General features: G+C 38.8%; 1 protein-coding gene across 4 annotated transcripts; it reads left to right on the top strand.

Annotated features, from left to right (window-relative positions):
• The first annotated feature begins 2,159 nt into the window (after nucleotides 1-2,159).
• On the top strand, nucleotides 2,160-25,249 carry DCAF17 (DDB1 and CUL4 associated factor 17). 4 transcript variants are annotated; one of them, XM_032223955.1, is made up of 15 exons: nucleotides 2,160-2,239; nucleotides 4,110-4,336; nucleotides 5,627-5,730; nucleotides 7,430-7,514; nucleotides 10,833-10,969; nucleotides 13,201-13,279; nucleotides 13,997-14,086; nucleotides 14,539-14,646; nucleotides 15,278-15,383; nucleotides 17,813-17,955; nucleotides 18,902-19,011; nucleotides 20,551-20,635; nucleotides 21,088-21,171; nucleotides 23,101-23,256; nucleotides 24,707-25,249. In XM_032223955.1, the coding sequence occupies exons 2-15, from the start codon at nucleotides 4,166-4,168 to the stop codon at nucleotides 24,830-24,832; spliced, it is 1,584 nt and encodes a 527-aa protein (XP_032079846.1). In that variant the 5' UTR covers nucleotides 2,160-2,239; nucleotides 4,110-4,165; the 3' UTR covers nucleotides 24,833-25,249. The 4 variants fall into 4 exon arrangements, with proteins under 4 accessions (XP_032079846.1, XP_032079862.1, XP_032079838.1 ...); XM_032223971.1 differs by lacking the exon at nucleotides 2,160-2,239 and adding an exon at nucleotides 2,246-2,489 and having other exon boundaries at nucleotides 23,164-23,256; XM_032223947.1 differs by lacking the exon at nucleotides 2,160-2,239 and adding an exon at nucleotides 2,246-2,489.
• The last annotated feature ends 1,014 nt before the right edge of the window (nucleotides 25,250-26,263 follow it).

The following is a 26,263-nucleotide window of genomic DNA, read 5'->3' as shown; positions in this document are numbered from 1 at the left end:
AGGAGAATCCTAGAATCAACATGTACAAACTTAATCCTGGACAAGCTCCCCCTATAAAAATCTGCTACTGTACCTCATTTCTCTGCAGCCTGTCCCTAAAAGCAAACTATTTTGCTTTTAGGAATAATATTTTTTCTTTCCTCACAGCTGTCTGGATCTCATTTTTATTTATTTTTGCAGAGCCCCAGCTCAAGTTGGAACCCCAAATTATTCTTCTCACATCTTGATCACTCAATTGTACAATTTTAATGGCTCTAATAAGAAAACATAAGATCTAAATGGGAAATCTGGTGGTGAGGGGGAAGACACAGGAAACAGTAAAGGTGTGTGAGTTTATCTGAGTGCATGTTGTATATATAATCTTCATTATTTGGAACTGTTCCTCATCCTTAAGAGCTTCACTTTTCCAAACTTATATTTTAATCAGATACACCTATTTATCAATATAGGATTTACTCTCAAATAAAGACTTGAGAAACTATACAAAGTTGTTATTTTCTACCTTAACAGCTTTTTGGTGGTTAAACTAAACAAAAACATGGCAGCAATTATAAACAAGAGCAAATTCAAATACACAGCAGCACAGTCAACAAAATTAATACATGTTAAAAGTCAGGCTGGCCAACAAAAGAAAACCTGGGGCATAAAGCTGCATTATAATGCAACAAATAATAGAGGCAATTTTGAGGGGTAGTAGACATATAGTATATGAAACACGGCAAATACATTGCAGATACTATCAAAGAGCTTAACACAATGTACCAAGAGTGTTGCCTTGCTCCTAGATATTTTCTCTCAGGATACACTCTACCACAGTTTGTCTTTTTCTAAGTAAAAGGGTAGAAAATTAAAAATGGTGGTTATGTGCTGTTATCGACTCCAGAAATATTCATGAAAATAAAGGAAAGGGGGTATGTTTATGCTTTGTGGCATTTCATCAACATTTTATTTTTTTAAATCAGCAGAGACAAGTTTGTAGACATCAAAGGAAGTGTCTGCAGATACTCTTGTGGCCCATTCTTGAATTACACTATGCCACTAATGACTATATATATTCATACTTGTTTTTTTTAAAAAAAATTTTTGCTGTGTCTATCAAGTCAATGTTGATTCTTAACCATCAGAAGTAAGATTTTCTCAAAGAGGATCTGTTCCCTAAACTGGCCTTTCAACACATACCCTATTATTTATTCATGGTAAATTTAACCACCTTATGAAATGTACAATGCACTGGATTACAACAAAGACTACAGACCTACACAACATGCCAAAAGCTAGCTTTCTAATTTGTAGTTTGGTAATCCTGCAGCCCAAAGGCAATTCCTCGCCTCAGGCAAGAGGAATATTTCAATTTGAAATATTGACTCTTGTAGGAATGAATACATGTCGCTTTCTCAAGAACCTGAAACAACCAGATTCTTATGCATTATATTACCCAAATAAAAGCCCAATGGATTCAAATGTCTTACTCTTAAAGAAGCAGCAATCTTATTATGCTCCACAGGTATCAATAGCAATTTTGCTAGAAACAAATGTAGATACTGTTCGGATCTTTTCCCACTGCCACTTTCTTTCTGCATTTAATTTCAAGTGATTAAATTCTTGGGGGGGGGGGGGGAGTGATTTTGAAGGTGGGGAAACGGAGCATCCTTTTCAAAAGGGAATTGCCCTCTGCAATCCATAGTACGTTTCGGATAAATCTTATTCGGGCGTCTCCTCTAATCCCATCGCTATCTTTAATAATACCGAACCAAATTCCGGATAATGGCTAAAAGAAAATGTACAGCAAATGAAAGCGTGGCACGTGCATGATGCCTGCGAAGACCACATTCTTCACCCAGGCCTTTGGCAGATCAGAAGACATACAGGTTTAATAGATTATTATTGTCCATTAGAACTAACATTAAATTGATACGCTGTAGTAGTAAAGCTGCTGCTGGCCTAGAGACCAGGACCTCCTCTAATCCCATCGCTATCTTTAATAATACCGAAGCAAATTCCGGATAATGGCTAAAAGAAAATGTACAGCAAATGAAAGCGCGGCACGTGCATGATGCCTTAAAAGGCTCCTCCTGCTGACTATTACAAAGCACCACAACATCGTCACGTTTTCTACCCCGCCCCCCGACGCGGAGGGCAATGCTACGTGACGCGCGACGGGGGGAGTTACGTAAGAAGGAAGCGGTGCATTTTGGGGATTGTAGGCATGCTAGACAACGAGGCCGCCCGCGCTGAGATGGTGAGATAGGGCATCGTTGTTCCGGGTCGACAATACAGAGCGGCGGAGGAAAAACGTGGGAGCAGGGCGGGGAGTGGGAAAGCCATCCCGGCCTTTTAATTGCGGCAATTTTGGAGGATTTAGTATTGGTATCGGAGGTTAAGCGGAGGGGGAGAAATACATCGGTTGTTTTGTATATATTGTTCTGCTAAGTGGGATTTTAGGCATTCCACCCCCTCCAAACCCACTTTTCATTTACTCTGCATGGCAGGTAATTCAGAAAAATGTGTCCCCGAGTAAGCCTTCTGGCGACACCGTGTTCCGTTTTACAAATAGGCAGCAATGCAGAGTCAGTAACGCAGCCTAAAGTTAGGTGGAAGGGAGCCTCCGATGTACTCTGCATTTAGGATTTTTTTTACTCGGCAGTTATCAGTGAGGACGGCGTCTTTAAGAATACAGCAGGGTTTTAAAGATATATTCTGTTCAAAGGATTACAAAATTAAGTGCTTCCGTGACTTAAATATAAAGTTAAGGTGAGAGAAGAGTTTCTAGCTAGAAATTCATGCGTGTTTGAGAATTTTAAGTAGATGATGCTTAAGAGGTTTGCCAACTGTAATAATATAATTTACGTTAATGCTTCAGATGTGAAGTCTGGCGCCAGAAACATGAATATTTGGCCTTTTCTTATCTGCTGCTGTCCAAATATAAATTGGGCTTCAAATTCTATTCAAATTCCCCAGCCTTCCAATTCTCATATTTTTCAACTAGATGTCCATGTTGAAGGCCAAATCTTGCCCAAACTACTTGTTGAGGATAACTCTGGAAATAATCACATCTCTCATACTCGGGATAGTACACGTAGTCCTTGAGTTACAACCACAATTGAGCCCAAAATTTCTGTTGCTAAATGAGACATTTAAGGTACTTTTACCCCATTTTATAAGCTTTCTTGCCATAGTTGTTAAGTGAATCATTGTAGTTGTTAAGTGAATCTGGCTCCCCCATTGACTTTGCTTGTCAGAAGGTCTCAAAAGGTGATTACATGACCCCAGGACACTGCAACTGTCATAAATATGAGTCAGCTACCAAGCATCTGAATTTTGATCATGTGGTCACGGGGATGCTGCAAAGGTCCTAAGTCATTTTTTCAGTACTATTGAACTTTGAACAATCACTAAACAAACTACTGTAAGTCGAAGACAGTGGTGGGTTTCAAAATTTTTAGAACCTCTTCTGTAGGTGTGGCCTGCTTTGTGGGAGTGGCTTGCCGGCCATGTGACCAGGTGGGAGTGGCTTGCCGGCCATGTGACCGGGCGGGAGTGGCTTGGCAGTCATGTGACTGGGTGGGCGTGGCCAGCTTGGGAAATATGGTGAAACTCACTTAACAATGCTCTTGCTTAGCAACCAAAATGTTGGCTCAGAAACTCTGGCATTTGAAGCATGCAAGTCTTAAAGCTGTCAAGTTACAAGACTCTTGCACCCCTAACCCTTTAGAAAAAAAAACCAGGGGTGTTCAAACTTGACAGCTTTAAGACTTGTGGACTTCCTCCCAGAATTCCTCCTCTCACTCTTCATCTTGATGATGTGCGGACAGGCGGGGGCAGGGAGCTGGAATCAGTTCTAAACGGCAGGGTAGATTTGTAGAACCTCTTCTATAGAAGAGGTTAGAACTGGCAGGAACCCACCCCTGGTCGAAGACTACCTATAATGCAAAACTACTCAGAAAGACCCATTAAAATTTACCTGGGACATTTTTCTAAACAAACATAAAGCTGCAACGTCAAACTGGAATTCTAAATTATACAAGAATGTATGTCTCGGCAAAGTATTCTGAAAGTAATGATTTCCAGTGGGAGGAAACTGAAAGCAATCTGTATTCTCTTCTATTTAGATGGCTACTGTTTTCTGAATAAACTATCCAAACCAGAAATTGGAATTCTTATCAAAATGTTTTCTGGTTCATCTTCATCTGCCCCAGCAAAAAACACTTCTACTGTTGCATTTGCTATTCACAATATCTGCCATCGACTAACTAGAAGATCACAGGGATTTTATACCAAAGATGCTGGAACTGTTTATAGGAAAAACATGGGTCTCTTGAGGAACCTAATATGCCAGGTAACAGCTATGGGAATTCTTGCAGTACATCTTATAGCCCAATCTATACCAGGTTTATTGACAACTTCTGCATAGAAACCTAGAATGAATTTCATATGTAGATCATACATTTGAGATTAAGCATGGGTTTAATGCTATTTCCTATACTTGTATGTTTACTAAAAATAGAAGCATGAAGTGATTCTAAAGGAAATATTTTTTTCAGTGATTATTAATGCAATCAAAACTACAGAGTTACCTGGTACTAAAAATTCCAAACAAATCTCTCTCAGTGCATTCCTATATATAGCTACTTAGAAATAAACCTTGTAGAATTAGATGAGATTTATTTTCCGGTAGGCTTGTATAGATGACAGCTTTATTGACGCTTCTGGGGTTTTTCAAAGGTTCTGTAGTTCAGTCCTATACAGTACATCTTTATTCAGAAATGAACCCTACTTTGGTCAATCTAGTTACTTCTACTTAATCATGCATAGGACTGAAGCTAATGTTATATACCGCTATGAGTAAAGGTACCATACTATTGCTTACATTATTAGATATATTATTTATATGAAATATGGTTATAGCATAAACAGGCTCAAAGAAATTGCAAAATCAATTAAAGATTGTATAGTTGCACTTTATATTTGAAGTTGGAAAATAGGTATATTATCTTCCATCTTTGATGTGATGTAGAAGTGATTTTCTTAGTTGCTAGTTTATTTTTGCCATAATTAAGATATGCTTTAATACACCTCAGTGTTTAATTGGAATACTACTTGTATCTATGGAGAAATGAAGAAAGAGAAATATACGGTATATAATTGTTTTAAAAATGTAATATAGTGCACGCTAAATTTTGTTTTAATTTATAAATCAATATAAATAAATAAATTTAAGGCATTTCTTCTTCAAATATCAAGTGATTTTTTAAAAAGTCAAGATTTCTCTGGTGGGAAGGATTGCCTTCAAGTCAATCTTGAATCCTGGCGACTCTCTGGTCAATACCCCGCAGGTTTCTTGGCAAGAATTTGGAACTGGTTGCCATTTCCTTCCTTCCTAGGGCTGAGAGAGAACGACTGGCCCAAAGTCACCCAGCTACTTTTATCATTCAAATAAGTTCTATGTTTATAAATAGCTGGTTTTACAGAAATATCTATTGCGACAGGTAAACACCTATGACAATTATGACATGGTACCAAAAATGATTACCTTTTGCAGCAAGTTACTATGAAGGTAACTGTCATGAATAGTTTAAGTAAGTATTTTAAGCCCAATCTTTTTATAACTCGTTATTGTTTATTTCAGGAGACAACAACATTCAAGAATGTTTGGACTATACATTCTTTATCTCCAATTTCTTATCACAGTGGAAAAATTTATCTTGATAATTACCGGCATTGTGTGAGCTGGTAATTATTATCTTTAAAAACCTTCTCCATTTCTTTTTTAGAAAGTATTTTAAAAAGAGATATTTTATCATTTTCTGAGTAATTTTATTAACTTCAGATGATAAAATTCAAACAGTCCAATATTAATAATATCTAGATATTCACAGAGACATAGTGTTTGGGTTAAAATTGGCTGAGGTGGCAATTCTATATAGAGCTAAAGCCTGACTTATCTACTTGGAAAGGTTCTGTTTATTTGATATGACTCATGTCTAGGATTACAGATCTTTGTTTTTAATTTTTTTAGCTTTAGCTTGGGCATTATGTTTTATTATAAACTAGCTGATAACCCGGCATTGCCCAGGTATTTATAGATGTCAAAGTGTTTGTCTGATAGGAAGCCATTGAGAGGGCCTTTCTTTCCCCTACTCCAGTGGTTCCCAAACTTGGCAACTTTAAGACTTGTGGACTTCAACTCCCAGAATTCTCCACAAGTCTTAAAGTTGCCAAGTTTGGGAATCACTGCCTTACTCCCTTGCCTATCGTCCCTTCCCTCTCCCTTCCCCTGCCCATGGACTCCTCTTTCCTGCCCTGTCTACGATCCTGGCACTTTGCCCTGAAGCATTTATCTGACAGGGAGCCATGTTTTTAACTTTTTTAGTTTTAGCTTGGGCATTATGTTTTATTATAAATTGCCAAAAGGCCTCAATAGCTAGTGGCATATTACGTTAAATAAAAAGTAACACATTAATAGCCTGGTATTTGTTTCTGGTAAATGCCAAATCAGGTAGCACATGACCAGGGACTTTTTGTTCAAAGTGGCCGTGAGCAGTGATGGAGAGACATGAGAAAGTAGAACTGAACTAATTGCAGTCCTGTGATAAAGTTGAACATTAGTATCACAGAGTGGCAGGTTAAAGATCCTGAATGCTGGTTGTTATGAAGATTTGGTAACAATTTAGAAGAAATAGTTCAATCGCGGAACTCATCCCCATCAGATGTCATGGTAACTCCCAACGTAGATTGCTTTAAAGGGCAGTTAGTCATATTTGGGAAAGGAATATCGGGCTATATCCTTGTTTCAGAATTCCCAAATACCAATTGCTGTGATGCTAAAATGAGAGATTAAGTGCTCATTTGCAGACTGAGTTTTCTGGGTGAATCTGCTTGGGCACCATGGCTCCTTCTCACAGTTTGCTACTTCACAATGGGACTTATTTAGTTTGGTTTAGCATGTTGTTATGCCCATATAAACCTTAATCAGAGATGGGCTGCACTTCACAAGCGGTTTGCTGGTTGTGAGGGTGAGGGTTTGCTGGTTGTGAGGGTGTGCGCGCTAGCTTTGCTCACATGCGCCCCTTTGAGAGTGAAACGGAGCTTCAAAGAATCAGGTGATCAATTCAGGCAGCTCCAGTGAGTAAAGCAGGGGCGGAGCAAAACTCGGGTGGGCAGCAAGGGTGAAGGGAACCAGCCAGAAAGTTAGTTATAAATGGATAGCTTAGCACAAGGGTGGGTGGGCAGGCCCAGACTGTGATCAAAGCTAAGGGTTCGCCCGAACCCATGCAACCACACAACAACCTATCATGTGGTACAGCATGTTAGCCAAGATAGGACTGTTGCCTATTCTAACAGAGTGCTTATGTTCTTAGTAAATAAGCAGGACTGTTTGAATAATAGAAAGGGATATATTTTAATTTCCTCCTCCTTTTGTCTCTGTCAGTATTATACCAAGAACGATTTATCAAATGCCAAGATGTCCTACCTCAGAAAAAATAGAAGATGCTTTATTTTTGGAATGCCCGATGGTAAGATTTTTTTTTAAATAGCTCTGCTGAGTATGACAAGTAGTTGATACCCTTGTGTCATATCCAAAATATGCTCCCTTCCTTTATCTTAGTTACAAGCACAACAAATTCAGTGAATTCTCAGAAGCATCATTTAATGAATGAAAGCAGCATTTTAATATCAAGTTTGGGTTCTCCCTGTTACATGTACTTGCTGTTAGTTGGGGTCAAATATGCGCTATGTGAAAGATGATAGAATAGATGGATGGATGGATGGATGGATGGATGGATGGATGGATGGATGGATAGATAGATAGATAGATAGATAGATAGATAGATAGATAGATAGATAGATAGATAGATAGATGATAGATAGATAGATAGATGATAGATAATTTTCAGGAATATGGTTGGACAAAACAGTTACATAACTCAAGAGTTTAGAAGAGGCTACAGTATTTTTTTACTATTCTGTTTTGCTCTCGGAATCAGAGGTGGGATGCTCCTGGTTCGACCCGGATTGGGCAAACTGGTAGCGGCGGCAGGACGTTCCCCCCTCCTGCTTGGATGCTTCTGCGCATGTACAGAAGTGTCACACAAGCGTGAGCACCTGAACTGGTAGTAAAAAAATTGGCAACCCACCACTGGTCAGAATATATATAAATTACAAGAAGATGTCAATACATTTGACAAAGTGCAATTCAACATCTTTTGTGATTCATACACCTTAGATCTCCATGTTTGAAATCTGATTACTATATTAAGTATTACGGTTTGATAGTGCTTCGGGTAGTAAACTATATATAATAAAGGATCGACCCAGTTTGTTGAGAGAATGTGAGGGAGGCAGTCCCCTCCTCTCCCCCGTTGCCCCATTGTTGCAGCAAGGACAGGTGGGAAGAATGGAGGAGAATCACAGATTATTCCCTACTGCCATTGCAATAATGGACCTGGCCCCAAGAGGGAGTGAAGGGAGTGGTTAAAGCAAGTATTGGAGAAGCCACCAGAATCACCAAAGGCTCTGCTTCTGGTCTCTGGTCTAGGCCTTACTTACCCCACTTCCTGGCAATCTGGAGCAGCTACAACCCCTCCCAAATTCTTGGTACTAAATTCTACACTATTTGTTCGTGACTTCTATAGGGTTCTTGCCTGTATAACTAGATTTACTGAATGTGTGGGACAAGGATTGGGAAGCCCTGCAGGAACTATGGGCCCCAAGCAGGGGTGGGTTACGGATCCCAGTGCAACTGGTACAGTGCAACGGGGCCCAGTGTCCCCCATATTCATGCGCACAATGCGCACAGCACGCACGCGTGTTCTTACATCCACGACGCCTCCGCAATGCCTCCACGACACTCCAGCTGCTCGGCGGAGCCTCATGCATGTGCCATACGCTCCATGCACATGCACGGAGGCGCCAAAGAGCTCAAATACAGGTAAGGAGCTGGGGTGGGCAGGTGGGCCCTCCGGAGTACCATACTGGAGTGCTTCCGGCAGGCACAGATACACCCATACTGGGGCATACTGCCTGCAACCCACCACTGGCCCCAAGCTAGTTACTTCTCCTGACTCTAGCACTTATTATGTCCCTGATAGCAAGGAAGGGCAGAAGGTAGAGTTATTCTGGATTTGGAGTTTTGGATTAGAAGATACAGTACCTGTTTTTGAGTGGGCTTTTTGTCAACATACTGGAAGGAATGATAAATACTTTGTACATCAGGGTTTAATAATAAAAAAGAAGAACTAGGGAAGACATGATAGCAGTGTTCCAATGTCTCAGGGGCTGCCACAAAGAAGAGGGAGTCAAACTATTCTCCAAGGGACCTGAGGGTAGGACAAGAAGCAATGGGTGGAAACTAATCAAGGAGAGAAGCAACCTAGAACTAAGGAGACATTTCCTGACAGTTAGAACAGTTAATCAATGGAACAACTTGACTCCAGAAGTCATGAATGCTCCAACACTGGAAGTTTTTAAGATGTTGGATAGCCATTTGTCTGAAGTGGTGTAGGGTTTCCTGCCTAAGCAGGGGGTTGGACTAGAAGACCTCCAAGGTCTCTCCAACTCTGTTATTTTATTCTATTCTATTACAGTTTAAAATTATAAATTGTATTAATGGGGTTGTTAATAATATGGAAGTTTGTATGGATTTTTCCTCTAAGAACATTTAAGCAACATGTTAAACTATTTAAATGAAAATAACTTAAGGAATAAGTCCTTCAGGATATTTTGAAATATAAGTCACTCGCTATTGCCTGTGCTAGCTGAAGCATTCCACAACATGTGGAGGGCCAAAAGATTGTCCTTGCCTGCTTTGGTGAATGTATCTGGACGACTTTTGCACAAGATGGTAAACAATCAGTGACATCTCTATAAAAATGAAGGCCTATAGAAGTACAGGTAGTCCTCAACGTACAGTCACAATTGAGCCCAATATTTTTGTTGCTAAGGGAAACATTTATTAAGTGAATTTTACCCCATTTTATGACTTTCCATGCCCCAGTTGTTAAGTGAATCAGAGTAGTCTTTAAGTTAGCAACATGGCTGTTAAATGAATCTGGCTTCCACATTGACTTTCCTTGATAGAAGGTCACAAAAGGGGATCACATTACCCCAGGACACCGCAACCGTCATAAATGTGAGTCAGTTGCCAAGCATCTGAATTTTGATCACGTGACCACGGAGATGCTGCAACGGTCGTCAGTGTGGAAAACGGTTTTTCAATGCTGTTGTAACTTTGAACAGTCACTAAATGAACTGTTGTAAAAGTTGAGGACTACCTGTAAAAGGCATTCCCCCAACTGGCTTTACAGGTAATCCTTGACTTGCAACAATTTGTTTAGTAACTGTTTGAAGTTAAAACAGCACTAACAAAGTGACTTACAGCCGGTCTCGCTCTTACTACTATCACACCATGCTCATGGTCACATGATCAGAATTGGAGCAATTGGCTACCGGCCTGGGCTTACAATGTTTGCGGCAACCCAGGTCAATGTTATTGTCATTTGCAGCCTTCCCAACCCACCGTTCCGACAAGTAAAAGTCAATGGGGGAAGCCAGACGCAATTAACAATTGCAAGTTTCACCTAAAGACAGCAATGATTCGCTTAACAACTGTGACCAAAAAAAGGTTGTAAAATTTGGCACAACTTGTCTATCAACCGTCTTGTTTCACAATGGACATTTCTGATCCCATCTCTGGTCATACGTCAAGGACTTTCTGTACACGAAGGCAGCCAATTGTAGTTTATTCAGCAAACTGTAGCTTAGAGAGCCGTGGCGTAGCATGACAGGTGACCTTTCTCTGAATTTTCTGGAGATAAAAGTCCTTTTTAATGCAGGGGGAAATGTTGCCCAGGCCTTCAGACTACAAGCCTTCTTGGGCAGCTGTGACCGCTCACAACTGGCTTTTCCGTCTGTCTGCAAATACAGGAGAGATACTTGAAAAGGTGTACCTTTCTTCCCACTGCAAATTCAGGTAATCAAGGTATGCTTGATATAACGCTGTATTGGTTTGTTAAAAGGAATTGAAATCTTCATGTTTCTGGAAAGCAACCCGGTCTAGTTTCAGTGCTTTAAAATGTAACCCTAAAGAGTGCAACCCATTGTACTCATTAGACTTATTCCTAGATTTCTTCAGGTTAGTTATAGGCAGTGGCGAAATTCAAAAATTTTCTGTGGGTGTGGCTTGGTGGGTATGCTTGGTGGTCATGTGACCGGGGTGGGCATGGCTGCACAGCTGACTCACACATAATATAAAAGCAGCTGGACTTCACACCAAATGGCCCCTGCAACAAACAGGAACCTCACAGAGAGCTCAAAAACAAACTATCACACTTTACACAAAAATAACACACAAGCTGCACAACTGACTCACACCCAATGTAAAAGCAGCTGGACTTCACACCAAATGGCCCCTGCAACAAGCAGGAACCTCACAAACAATCAGGCACAGCTGATTGTCGGAACTTTTTTTACTTTTTAAAGCATTTTTTTACTACTGGTTCTGGGGAAGCAGCCCGAACTGATAGCATTTCTCCCCTGGTTATAGACATGTGTCTTCCCAATTGTCTCTACCTTTCCTACTCGATCTGGCAGAAAAGATGTGCTTTGGGAGCTGTCGGCTTAGTGGTCCAGAAAGAGGGCTTTTTCTGCCATACTGTCTTCGTTTTTGTTGTTGTTGCTTTTTGGGGAATATCATCCCCCTAAGATTACATTAATCCTGTCCCTGTTACCCTTCTGTAAAACCTAGAAAATTTAGTTTTGTGACTGAGCCTGGGACCCTGAACATATGATAGAGCCCATCTCCTGCTGTGTGAATAATTGATTGGATAATACCTGAGTGCAGGGGTGAAATTCAGCAGGTTCTGACAGGTTCTGGAGAACCGGTAGCGGAACTTTTGAGCAGTTCGGATAACCACGGCAAATATCACCTCTGACTGGCCCCAGAGTGAGGTGGGGATGGAGATTTTGCAATAGCTTTCCCCCAAGAGTGGAGAGGGAATGGGATTTTACAGTATCCTTCCCCTGGAGTGGAGAGGGAACAGGATTTTGCAGTATCCTTCCCCTGGAGTGGAGAGGGAATGGGATTTTGCTGTATCCTTCCCCTGGAGTGGGGTGGGAATGGAGATTTTTCAGTATCCTTCCCCTGCCATGCCCACCAAGCCATGCCCACAGAGCCGGTAGTAAAAAAAAAAAATTTCACCCCTGCCCGAGTGCCATGTGCTTTATTTGTTATGTTATTTATTGTATGGTAAACTATTTAAAGTCACAAAGGAGCTATACAAATACATTTTATTGTTATGGTTGGTTGCACAGTCATCCAGATGTTTAGACTGGATCTGATATTTTTGCCCACCTGTTTCACAAGGACCTGGAAAAGGCTGGTGCTGTTGTCTGTTGATGTTAAAAGTGTTGCCTCAGGATGTAAGCTGTTCCAAGTAAAGCTGCCTTTTGCAATTGACTGGGGGTTATTTAGTTCTACTTCCATTTGCAGGTCTTTGTATTTTGTCATTTTTCTCCATTTCTTTCTGTTCTCTTCTGCTGACTCCAGGTACTGATTCTATCTTTGCTTTCTTTTGCCACAGTCATTATTATTAGACTACAGAATAGAAGATAATGGTAGAAGGACTGTGGCAAAAGTAAGCAAAGACAGTATCAATGCAACCCATTGTAGGCTCCTTGAGTGCGATCTTAAAAGATATGGAGCATCACTTGAACACCATCAACATTGACAAAAATCACTATTGGACAATTGCAAAAGCAGCCTTACACAGAACAGCTGATGTCCTGCAATACCTTTAACACTGTCGAACAACAACATTTGCCCATCCCAGGTTCTTGGTAAGGACTCAGTATGTGGATAATTATGATTATTATGGTAGTTTGTGTGCCTGCACTTTGACCCACACTGACTCACGAGTCCCTTTCAATGAAATCAAATGGCTATAATGACAGGTTTTACACTCAGGACTAAGATATAAACTTTTAACACAGTGTATTTGATAGCAGAGTTGAAACTGCAGGAGGAATAGCTGCTTTGAATCAAACAAAGATACATTTCCAAGTGTGTCTTTTCTTGGGCAGAAAACTCTCCTGGTTAAATCAAGCTGTGTTGTTTCTTAGTTAAATAAAAGATTTTATTCCCAGTTGGCTTTCTAAAAATATCTAATTCTATTTTTTATGACTTTTCCGCTTTATTTCTTATAGGTACTTAAGTTGGGACATGCCTCAAGAGGTCATGGCAATAAAGTCAACTCAAGTAAAACGCTCAGCAGCTGCACGACAGGTATGTTGACATGGAAGTGTTTATGATTGTTCTCTAAAAAAACTTGCCATTATATTTTAAAGAAACAGGTGTGTTGCTTTCTTTTGCCACAGTCATTATTATTATTAGGCAACAGAATAGATTCTTCATACTTTCTTGGTAACTGCATCTTTAAAGTACATAGTCCCCTTACAAATCTCTTTTGATGTTAGCATACAAGTTACTGCTCCGTTGTGTTGCAGGTTTCTAACGATACAGTTGAGACCTTGCAAGCATGAGCCACACCTTAATCCAGCCTTCCCCAATTTTAATACCTGGACTTTTTAGGGATACCATAAGTGGAGACTTAGTGGGAAGGTAAATTTGTCATTTTGAAAGATGGAAAGCAGATAAGTGCACATGTTTTATAAGTATTATAGAAAAATACGTAGGAAATGTAACAATGGCAATAGCACTTAGACTTATATACCGTTTTACAGTGGTTTTGCAGCCCTCTCTAAGAGGTTTACAGAGTCAGCCTTTCCCCCCCAACAATCTGGGTCCTCATTTTACCCACCTCAGAAGGATGGAAGGCTGAGTCCACCTTGAGCCTAGTGAGATTTGAATTGTCAAATTGCAGGCAGCCAGCAGGCAGCAGAAGTAGCCTGCAGTACTGCATTCAAACCACTGCACCACCACCACTCTTATGTACATATATGGATATCAGTTTTACACTATGTCTTGCATCTGTTTTCTCAGACAGGCATCCAGCAATCTGTACTGTACTTTCTTGCTATATTCAAAGTTTGGCCACTTTCATTTGTGGGTATGCTGGAGCTTGACAAAAAGGTACGTTCATTGTCTTAGTGATGCTCTCCTCTCTAGTAATACCTGAAGGTATATCAGTATTTTAAGCCTTCCACTGTCTTGAATCAATTAGCAATAGCTTATTTAAATTTAATATTAATGTACCATCATTATTTTGCTTCCAGGAGAGGCTATAGCTTAGTGGTGGTTTACATGCTCTCCATGTAAAAAGCCCCAGGTTCAGTTCCAGGCATCCCTCCTGATAAGGCTCCTAGGATTGACTGTGTAATACATGGAAAGGAATTGAGAGCTACTGAACAACAGAGCAGATGGTCCTTAACTAGATGGACAGTTGTGTGGTTTGGTAGAAAATAGCTACTGACATCCTCATATGGGCAACTCTTTAGGTCATCTTTTGTTATGAGTTGATCAGATGCTGGAATCCTCCAGTGATCGCTTGACTAATGCAATTTTTTTCCCATTCCTCAAACCAGATCTTTGGAAATAGCATGGCAGATGTTTCAGTATCTCATGAAATGCTGATTGTAACGCACAGCACAGGTTATGTCAGATTGTATAGCTTCCAGGCAATCTCTGAACGGGTAATAGCATACAATTACAATACTTTATTCTTTTTTTTTTTTTTTTTTTTTTTTTAGTATCACTATGAGCTTATATGAGATTTTTAAGTGAATTTTAACTTTTGCCAGTGAGGGCATGGGGAAGCAATTTACTATCTACCTAGGCACTAAACAAAAAGCATGTTTGGATCCAAATTGAAGAAAAGAAAAGATGATTGTAAAAAATACTTCCTATTTTTTATCTTTTTCCTCTTTTTGGTTTTTATTATTTTTATTATATTTAAAGATGGCTTCGTTTCATTGGATTTCTTTTAGTGTATTTAGATGTTTTGACAACATTTTGCATTTTTAACAAGAATATACTTGGCTCCAAGCCAATGCAGTGTAGAGGACATACATTTAATTTAATCAGCAATGTACCATTGAAAAGCGTTTGACCATTTTAATTAAGAAACAAGGCTATAATTTGACAATACAATTTGAGGTTGCAATCTCATACACACAATTATTCAGGAATAAATATAGGTAACTCCATACAAAGAAGATACCAAACATTTGTTATAAATCAACGTAGACCTCTCTTAGATGTGTATACAAGCACATTATATACTGTATGTGCAATAAAATTAACCAACTGTGATATTATTTTTAGTTCATGGAACACCCGGTGGATTTGGGACAGGAATACAGCTGGAATGGCAACGTTGGGATTGTGGGAAAATATCCTTTTGGCATTCCATGTAACATTAAAATAACAGGTATTTATAAAGGCTTATTGTTCATCAGCCTAACTGGTTGGCTTTAGGTTTTGTTTTTAAAAATGCTAGCATTCCCAATTGGTTTTATAATCTGATGGTATTTTTATATACTGTTATATATTAGCCTTTCCCAGTGTAATCCTATACAAAGTTAGCTCTTTGAATTCAGTGACAATCACTTCTAAGCAGGTGAATACAATAACATTGCAGCAGGTGAGGTGGTGGTGTTAAAAAGTGATACAATTTTTTAAAAGTTACACTGACTAAAATATTAAGGTGATACAGTATTCTGCTGGTGTCCCACAATAGGGAAGCCATCAGGGAAGGTCCCAAGTTGCTCTGGTTAAGTCTCTCTCCTTGCCCTTTCTTTCCTCACATGCACCAAGCTCTTCTTCCCCCCTTTACTCACATACCCACCAAGCACCCCCCACTTCTGTAGCCTCCCTGCATTCGCATTCACACATGTAACCACTAGGACCATGTTTGAAAGGAACTTAACAAAGGCACCAAATCAGAGGTAGTATTCAGCAGGTTCTATCAGTTCTGGAGAACCGATAGCAGAAATTTTGAGTAGTTCAGAGAACCGGTAAATACCACCTCTGACTGGCCCCGCCTCCATCTTTTCTCTGCCTCCCGAGTCCCAGCTGATCAGGAGGAAATGGGGATTTTGCAGTAATCTTCCCCTGCCACGCCCCACAGAATGCGCCAAATGAATTTATTTGGGAAAGTGCTCTAAAAATGGGACACCAATCTGAAAAATGCCCCTCTTTGTATCCGTCTGTTCTTGGGTGGGTGGGGGTGAGTAGGGACACACCAAGAGAGGCTGTTTCTAGACTTTGTAAGTTCATTCTACACTTTGAAGTGATTTCAAAAATTTAGTGGCAGCCAGTAAATATGGCAAAGTCCTGGCATATACATGAGACAAATTAAGTCAGCACTCTCTGTTATGAACTGTTTTCATTGGGAGGCTCATCTCCAATGCATGGCAATAACCCAAACTGCCTATATAGGTAGTTTTAAAAAACACTGTTTTCCAGACTCTTTTCTCCATCAGTATGTATCCGTCTCTTGAAGAGAATATTTTTGCAGTTAGATAGGCATAAGGCAATAGAAGCCATATGTAGCTCGCTAGATGATATTAAACTCAGTTCCTGTCAGTGGTAACTGGCTTAACAAAATATAAAGGAGTTGTACCACAACAGTATCTGAAGGACCACAGTTAATTTCTGTTACGCAATAATGCTCCTCTATAAGCTATTGATATTCCATTATGTTTTTAGCAGGACAGTTTAAAAAAAAATTAGCTTAGCATATGTGTCTCCATATGTAGCATATGTATGTATATATGCACATGGGTAGTTATTAAAATAAATTGTTTTTATGTGGCTCTATATGTGTGTTAATTCAATTTTTTAAAAGAATTAAATTATATGTTTTACCGTGTGCACCCTCAACAATGTATTTTTTAAGGTATGGTTTATGGCTTAGCAGATTGCATGACTCATTGTGGCTTCTTCAGCAAACCATTATTTAAACTAAACAAAGGAAATCATGAAATCCCACTTACAAATATACCATATTTTTTTGCGCCATAAGATACACTTTTTCTTTCCAAAAGTGGGTGGAAATGTATGTGCATCTTACGGAACGAATATGGGCGACTAGCAGCAGCCACGAACGCCAGTGGTGATCTCAGCGCCTAGAACAGCTGGTTGGCGGTATTCCGTGAGGCTGATCCAACCACCGATCAAGACTTCTTGAAGATGTTGGGTTTTCAGTAAAATTAAGAATTCTATCAAGATTTTGCTTAACTTTATATTTTTATTAGCCTGGATTATTTTTGCATTCAAATATGAACTTTTATTATTAATGGAAATATTTGCTCTGTACTTGGCAAAACATTACTAATGTTTTTGATCACAGACTCAGTTATCTAATTTTTTAATAATTAAAATCAATGAAGATAGACTTCATATGAATATTAAGCAGATTTTATCGGTTTAGCTGTCATGATTTCCCTCAAAAATGTGGAAGTAATAGAATGAAGTGCTGAAAATATTTTAGATCTGATTAATAATTAACTTACTTAATGGCGCCAATGACATATGACCAGATAGCATAACTGCTTTTCCAATAATGCTAAAGTTTCTATTGCTGTGTAATTTTTAATATTTCTTTATAATACTTACAGGAAATTGATTCCTTGAGCTGTTCATTAACTTACTCAGATAATCATTTGAAGTTCTTCTAATTGAATGCAAAGTTGCATGGTTTGTAATCATCACTGCATTATAAAGTCGAGAACTGCATTTTTCTGCACTTAGTGCAAATTCAAAGGAGAGTTTTATTTTGATTGACAAGCAGAAAAACAAGTGAAATGATAATGCTGTTCTTGTGAATATATTTATTAATATTCAGTTATTTCACAGACACTCCAGATCTTCTTTTTGAAGTCTCATCTCTCGAGAGCGCATTTCAGATTGGAGGATATCCTTGGCATTATATCATTACACCTAACAAGAGAAATCAAGAAGGAATCTTCCATGTTTGTTCTTTAAAAGACCACACTTTGGTAACATTCTAATGCTGTGAATTATGTGGTTCCCTCAGGAATGATAATAGAACCAAAATGTTAATGTTTTTTCCTTAGATATTGCCTTTTATCAAACAGCTTTATTTAGGTGGCAACATAATATTGAAAGTTAATGACTGTAATAATATTGAAGTGTTGGGCATGTACAAAATAATATATGACCAAGTTGAGGATTGTTTGAATTTCATTCTGAAAAGGATTCTGGAAATCCATATCCCATTGGGGGTGGGGGGTTATATCCAAAAGCATAGCGAACAAGGCTAACAATTATGATCTTAATCTTCATTTTCCCCTCCCCATCTGGAATCTATTTACTTATTCATATGTAGTCAGAAATAGGTCGCACTGAATTTAGTTGAGTACATTCCTGGAAAAGCATGAGTAGAATGTTAATGTTAAAGAGGGAATTTAAATGTCAGTTGATCTCATTCCAATTCAGAATTGCATTTTCAGATGTCCCTACCCTCTCCTTAGATGAATCATATAGAAATATAGCTTTCCATTAACTTCAATTTTAGTTCTTTGGATCTTTGCAGCACTCTCCCTGACCATGGCAAAAGGATCCACCATACTTAATTCTAACCAATAAGGAATTTAAAGCTCAGTGCATTTTTAAAAAGTGAGAACAACAAGTTCCAGAAACAGAGACAAACAAAACATTCTAAATATTTTTTAAACATAGTGGAACACCAAAGAAGTCTAAATAAGAGTTGATAACAAATTGGTGAAATTGTGGGTTTGGGCTGGGAAAAATTGTCTAGATTCCTAATTTCCCACAGCCTCTTTAAGAATGTTGGGATGTGCAGATGATAGATTTTCTCACAGCTTTTGATCTTTTCAATGTTAGTTTAGATTTAAATGCTTAATCTTTAATACTTAAATGTTAGTTTAGATTTAAATTTAAATCTAAATTCTGTCGATTTAGGCAAAGAATGGCATACAGGATATGAAATGTTGTTCGCTGGAACCTGACAGGATATCTTTCCACCCTGACAGTTCAGGAAGGATGCTACACGTGGGCCCAAATTTAATTAAGTAAGTGTTTGCTGAAAATTACTTTGCATCAGGATGAGAGTAACTTGCTAGTTCTGTGTGGGATTGGCTGCTCAGATTGAATATCTGATCAGCAAAAGTTAGGAGCCACACTGTGGGGTTGGGGTGGGTACAGGTGAATGAGAGCCACAGGTAATAAGGAACGGGCAAGCTAACCCAGGGTTTATATGATTGTTTAGATGACATAATCAGGTCTTTTAAGGCCAGTGAGGAGAGGATAAGTCTGTAGGCTATGATGCTGCAGAGAAAGAGAGCCTTGACAGGAAAAGCTCTCTTGGTCCTCCAGATAGCATTCTCTCATGGATGGGACCAGATCATACCTATACTACTGGATCTAACAGGACAGATGGATGCCACTGGAGAGAGACAGTTCCATAAATAACGTGGTCCCAAGCCAGGAGGCTTATCCACAATTGCTCTTTGGCCGAAATGTTTCTTAACTACTGTAGCATTGGACTTAACTGTGACAAGAAAGTTGTTAAAGAAAGGTTTAACGAAACTATGACAAGAAACGTTTTAAAGTAGGGCAAAACTCAACAACTCTCTTGCTTGGCAACAGAAATTTTGGGCTCAATCGTCCTCCATTTATGACCACAATTGAGCCCAAAATTTATGTTGCTAAGCAAGACAGTTGTTGAGTTTTGCCCTATTTTAAAACTTATCTTGTCACAGTTTATTTAAACCTTTCTTTAAAACCTTTCTTGTCACAGTTAAGTGCAACACTGCAATTGTTAAGTTAGTAACACAGTTGTTAAGTGAATCTAGCTTGCCCTTGACCTTACTTGTCAGAAGGTCACAAAAGGTGACCCCGGAACATTGTAACCATTGTAAATATGAACCAGTGGCCAAGCACCCAAATTTTGATCCAATGACCAGCAACGGTCATATGAAAAATGGTAGTCTCTTTTTTCAGTGCCATTGTAACTTCGAATGGTCATTAAACAAATGGTTGTAAGCCAAGGACTTAAAGGTAAAGGTTCCCACACACATGCGTTCTAGTCATTTCCAGCTCCGTTTCAAAGCCAAAAAGCCAGCACTGTCCAAAGACATCTTTGTGGTAATGTAGCCGGCATGACTAAAAGCTGAAATCGCACGGAACGCAGTTACCTTCCCACTAAAGATGTTCTTATTTTTCTATTTGCATTTTTACTTGCTTTTGAACTGCTAGGATGGCAGAAGCTGGACAAGAAATGGGAATTCACCCTGTTATGCAGCGCTAGGGATTTGAACTGCCGACCTTCTGATCAACAAGCTCAGTGTCTTAACCACTGAGCTACCATGTTCCCTTAAGTCAAGGACTATCTGCATGCTATTATGTATGTTACTCTGAAGAGGCACCTAGCTTTTTCAAAAAAGAAAAGAAAAAGCAGTGTTTGGCTCCATCGTGCAGTAGTTTGATCAAACAACCACAACTTCATTTTCTACCAGAAATAAAAAGCGGTAAAATAGGTATTTAGGGAGAAAGTACTTTCCCCATTCTTGTGATTGTGATTGATCCCCATGGGGTTTTTATTTCTACAGAGTTCTGAAGTTGAAGGAAACTGAAAGTACCAAGCAGCAAGAAGTCACAGAGGATTTTATCATAGAAGCCAACAGGGAAAATAAGGTGAGATTATAAAAAGAAAACTGGTTGAAACCATTATTCGTTAAGACTAATATATTTCATTGGGAGAGTTTCTGTTCCTCAGGCCTGAGCCAGAAATTACATATATAATCATGGTTTATCAAATATATGACAGTTGGCTGGATTCATAAAACATGCTAAGCACAAACCAAAACTTCCTAACCATAATGCCTGTCCTTTACCTGAACTCCTGTTAAAGGACAAATTGTTCAAGAGATGTAACATATCATAAAAATTGGGGGGGGGGGATCCCCTTCCAGCTATATTTTCTATTTTCTGCAAGGTGATTTTTTTTTAAAAAAAATCTCAGTTAAAGTTAGAATCTGTGTTCAAATAGAGGTAAAACAAATGCTCAGTTAGTGTTCTCCTTAGTTGATCATGTGTCAAAACAACACAAAAACCCCTCTCTTGTCTTCATATTTTTCATAACAAAGGTGAACAACTCTGTAACAGTAACAGCATCTGGCCGAATAGTGAAGAAGCGTTTTAAATTATTGGATGATGATCCTGAGCAAGAGGTAAATTCAGTTTTAGATAGTTGACAATCATTTGATCCTGAATAAAGCAATGACCCACATTGACTGGGTAAAGTTTGCACATGCCTACAAAATGTTTGTGTTTGTATGCCACCATTTCTTAATTGATAGCTCCAGGAATATGTTGGGGATTGCTCTCTTTTGCAGGAGAGAAAGAGAAATAAAGCAAGCATTTTCCCTTGATTATTGGCCTCTGATCTGTGAGCGATCTCCCTGTGAATTATTATTGAATAATTATTGTGAATTAGTGTGTTAATAGGACTTAAAGAATGTGAGGACTGTTAAGTTCTAGAAATTTAAGCTGAGTTGCTGCTTTAGGAATCCTGGAAAGAGAGGTGAGGAATTAACTTTGGTTGTTGATTATCCACTTAATCTCACAAGGTCGTGCCGGAAACGAATTCTATGCTGTTGAAGAGCATGCAGGTCACAAAAAGATGATAAATAATGCAAAGAAAACAGTTGAGATCTGAGCTGAGCAATGTGTCCCTACATCATTAGCAATGTATTTTTGGAAACCATTTTTCACTTTCTATTAGGAACTGTAGCCGAGATGACACAGCCACAAGAATTCTAATTCCTCAGCTTCTGGAAACCATTTCCAGCCTTGTTTCCATGGAAATGAATATAGTTGGGGGTGGGGGTGGGTGAAAACATGGTAAGAACTGTTTGAGGCTTTTAGAATCTGTAATTCATTTATATTCAATTGCCAAATTTAAAAAGAGATCAGAGAGAAGCAAGACCCCAGGTTTTACCTAAAGCATACCTTTTCTTTGGCTTTACAGCCTTAAATTATATTTTACAGAAGGAAGTTGTTTAAAATACTTGCCTGTATTTAATTGGGGGACATAAATGCAAAAGATTTTGCAGTCCATTTTAGAATAAATCTTAAAACATGGGATGTCTATATGAGTTGTCTGTGTGATAATTTCATTGTTAACAGTTATGTGCAGTATTTATTTGGGTAGTTGCTGTGTTGTTTTTCCCAAAACATCTCTCCATCTCTTAAGCTACAACGTAACGTACATTACAAATCAAATCCTGATGATGTCAGTGGTTCTGTGCCCATCTGTTACTTAAGTGGGTTGTAAATGTTATCACACATATAGGCAAGGGAACTAATGTGATGTTGAATTAGGAGAGAAACCTACAATCTATCCCACGCTTAGCCATTGGAAGCTCACTAAGTGGCTTCAGACCCACCTCACAAGATTGTAGTTGTGAGGGAAAAATTAAGAAATTGCCGCGTTTCCCTAAAAATAAGACAGTGTCTTATTTTCTTTTGACCCCCAAAATAAGCACTTGGCATTATTTTTGGGGAAGTCTTATTATTTTTGAGGTACAGGTGGCGAGCGTGGTCACTTCATGGCTGCTGTTGTTTTGCAATATTTTTGGGGAGGATTTATTTTCAGGGGAGGCCTTATTTTAGCACATGCGCTCAAAAGCCCGATTGGGCTTATTATCCGGGGAGGTCTTATTTTCAGGGAAACAGGGTTTGTATCTATGTCATGTTGAACTCCTGAATGTCAGGATGCAAATTCACTAAATAAACTTGATAATGTACAAGTAGACGTTCAGATGGGTATAACCTTGTTCATTGAAATGGAGAGGAGCCTACCTGCGCTCATTTACCTTTCTACACACACAGTGTTTACAGTAAGGCAACTGAAATTTGAGTTACTAAAGTCCACTATAGAAATAATGCAGCCTTCCAAAGATCTCAAGTAAACTGGATTGAAAATGTAGAGTATGACCAGATGAATGAGAGCAAGCACTTAAAAATGTAGAGAACATTTCCTTGTTTTTATGTTTTAAATTTGTATTGAAAATAGAAGATACTTTAAAATGTGACTAATGTGCCCAATGCTGGCTTTTTAAAAAATGTTTTTTTTGTGTGTGTGTATGTGTGGAAAGACCTTCAAAATTGTCGACTATGAAGATGAACTGAACTTGCTATCTGTTGTGGCTGTTACTCAGATAGGAGCTGATGGGGCAGCTCATCTTGATTTCCATTGTAACGAGCAAGGTATTCGGTTGAAGAGTTTTCCTTTTGTGGAACCCTGGGATGTGGTAAGTATAATGTAGGTTTTCCTAATGTTCCTACTGTCAGCATACTACAGTAACTTAGCTCTAATGACATGATACTGTCGAGCCATTTATGTGTGCCATTCAAATGCTAAAGATAAACATTTCCAAGAAATGGGACAAGTTAAAGTAAATGAGTTATAGAAAGATAATAATGCAGCAATCTGGAAATACACACCATACATTCCTGTTAGATCCATCTGATTTCTATCCAGAGCTGAGTTTTGTAGATTTAAATTGGCTGGTTGCTTTGAAGCTGTGAGATACACACACTTCCCTCCAAATAACCTTTCCAATTTAAAAATAAGCTTTAAGCATCTTTTTTTAAAAACAAAGTTGAAGGACAGGTGTTTTTGATAATTGGATAAATGCATAAATGGCATTTATTTATTTTTTAAAAGTCCCCAGTCTGAAGAAAAAAGCAAAGCAGGCTTTTAAAGCTTTAACATGGAAAAAAAATATGTCCACAGCTGAAATTCAGACAAAAGATGGACTTACAATTATACTAGTTCTTGTGTGTATGATATTGGCAATGTGTGAAAATCTGGCATTGTACAGAATGCCTAGGAAATGTACAGAATCGGTGATGATTTTAGGCAAAGTATCATATGTCTGTTATTTTAATATGCTATACCCGTGATGGCGAATCTGGTTTTGGTCCCAGGAGGCTTCAGGGAGGCCTGCTAGGCCCAAAACAGGGTGTGGGGTCGCATGTGCAGGGGGGCGAGTCGCGGGGGGGGGGGATTGCACATGAATTGCATTATGGGTATGGACATTAGCCATCACTGTGCTGTACAGTACCCTAGGTATTATATATATTATCTAGGCATTATGCAGAATGACAAGAACTATTTAGGCAAAGTATGAAAAAAGAGTCAAGAAAAGGGTTAGGCAGAGGTCCCCAAACTTGGCAACTTTAAGACTTGTGGACTTCAACTCCCAGAATTCTCCAGCCAGCTCTGCTCTGCTGGCTGGAGAATTCTGGGAGTTGAAGTCCACAAGTCTTAAAGTTGCCAAGTTTGGGAACTTCTGGACCGTTAGGGCTAGCCTTTATTGTAAAGACATATATGAAAATGAAAGAATGTTATCCTAGAACAGTGTTTTTCAACCACTGTGCCGTGGCACACTAGTGTGCCGTGACATAGTATAAGGTGTGCCGTGGGAAAATTACTTTATATATAGTCAATATAGGCACAGAGTTAAATTTTTTTAACATTTTCTAATGGTGGTGTGCCTCGTGATTTTTTTCATGAAAAAAGTGTGCCTTTGCACAAAGAAGGTTGAAAAACACTGTCCTAGAAGATCCAGTAACTTACCAATAATCTGGCAGGTGATGTCATACAAAAATGTTTTATCACCACAAAGAGTTTATGTGTCGTATAGCATTCAGGCTATCATTTGAAGTGTAAATTATGTTTTTGTTCTCCTAATGCAGATAGACAACCATGAAGTTCACTTTGATAGACATACAGTGCTGCACATACAACAACAGCGCCACAGGAAATTCAGCTGTCACGTATACCAGATGACCTGCAATATTGCAAAAGATGACTATGTATAGAAAGGAAAAAGAAGAGGATGTGCTTGGTCGAAAACTGGGGTGGGGGGGGGGATGCTGAATATTTTTAGATTTCACCTTGATTTGGAGACTTCGTTGTGGGCCATATCTGAAGACGTGCAAGTCTCTTTTTATGCAATGTAATAGTAGTAACTATTCTTCTTTGTATAAATGTAATTCTTTTTTAACTGCTTCTCAGCCTTTGGGATAAGATCAAATGTACTGTAGTATAAATTACTTTTAAATATTTATTTTTAAAAACACTCAAACGGCAAAATTGTAAATTGCCACAGATGTGTATATATACTGAATTTTTTCTAAAATACAGCTCTTTTGTATTAATATTGGTTGGAGAATTGTGCAGAATGCAAATTCAAACTACATTTTTGCTGTCATTAAAAAAAATGGAATTTAAATCACTTTTAAATTCTCTACACGGAGCAAAGAATATTCTTCAGTTTGGTAGGGGCTTAATCATGGTTATCTATGCCCTGCTACAGCTAGACATTGTATAAACACTAACTGACAGGGTTGTATTTCTTCTAACAGGCAGAGAGGGAGCTGACCTTAGTTCTTCTGTCAGCAGATAACTGATCACTTGCCAGTCATCTGAAGAAGATTGTCAAATGGGATTCTCTTTGGAAATAATACTGTGTGCAGCAGTCCACTACTAAATGCCTTGGGGTGTGTTACTATTTTACAGTTATGCAGAAAGAGTGTTTAAGCATTAAGAAATAGGCTGCTCATCAGAGGTGGGTTCCTACCAGTTCGCACCTATTCGGTAGAACCGGTTCATCAAATCTACCGAACCGGTTAGAAGAGGTTCCACCAGTGGACCCGGAAAGCAGGCCACACCTACAGAAGAGGTTCCAAAATTTTTTGAAACCCACCACTGGTCCTTGGATATGATTATTCTACACTATCATGCTCATATTTATAAAACTCAGTGCCTCTGTGAAAGGTAAGGATAACTACTGCGTTTGTGGTGCAATCAGAACGTAGCGTGTGTTGAAGTTGTTTCAACACAAACCAAAGATGCCTTTTAAAAAACAAGTTTACATCATATTCTTATGCATGCCAGTGCTATGTGTGAGGTAATTTAAGGTGGTTCTGACAAGTGTCGTCGGCATTTTCATATCCGGTCACATGGGCAGCAAACCACTCCCATCCGGTCTCATGGGTGGCAAGCCACTCCCACAAAGGAGGCCACACCCACAGAGTAGGTTTGAATGATTTTTGAAACCCACCACTGCTGCTCATTCTCCTGCTGCATTATTTCCCCAATATTACGTGTATTCCCAGGTATCCTGCTTTGGGAATTACCGGTTTTTAATTTCTTTCTTTTTAAAAGAAAAAAATCATTTTTGAAAGATGTTGCTGAGAATTATGTTCGATTACTTCAGTGTTTTATTGATAGTATAATAGAATAAAATA

The sequence above is a fragment of the Thamnophis elegans genome, chromosome 1 (assembly GCF_009769535.1).
Source record: "Thamnophis elegans isolate rThaEle1 chromosome 1, rThaEle1.pri, whole genome shotgun sequence".
Classification (NCBI taxonomy): domain Eukaryota; kingdom Metazoa; phylum Chordata; class Lepidosauria; order Squamata; family Colubridae; genus Thamnophis; species Thamnophis elegans.
Note: the sequence above shows the minus strand (reverse complement) of the source record. Positions and strands in the feature narration are given on the sequence as shown.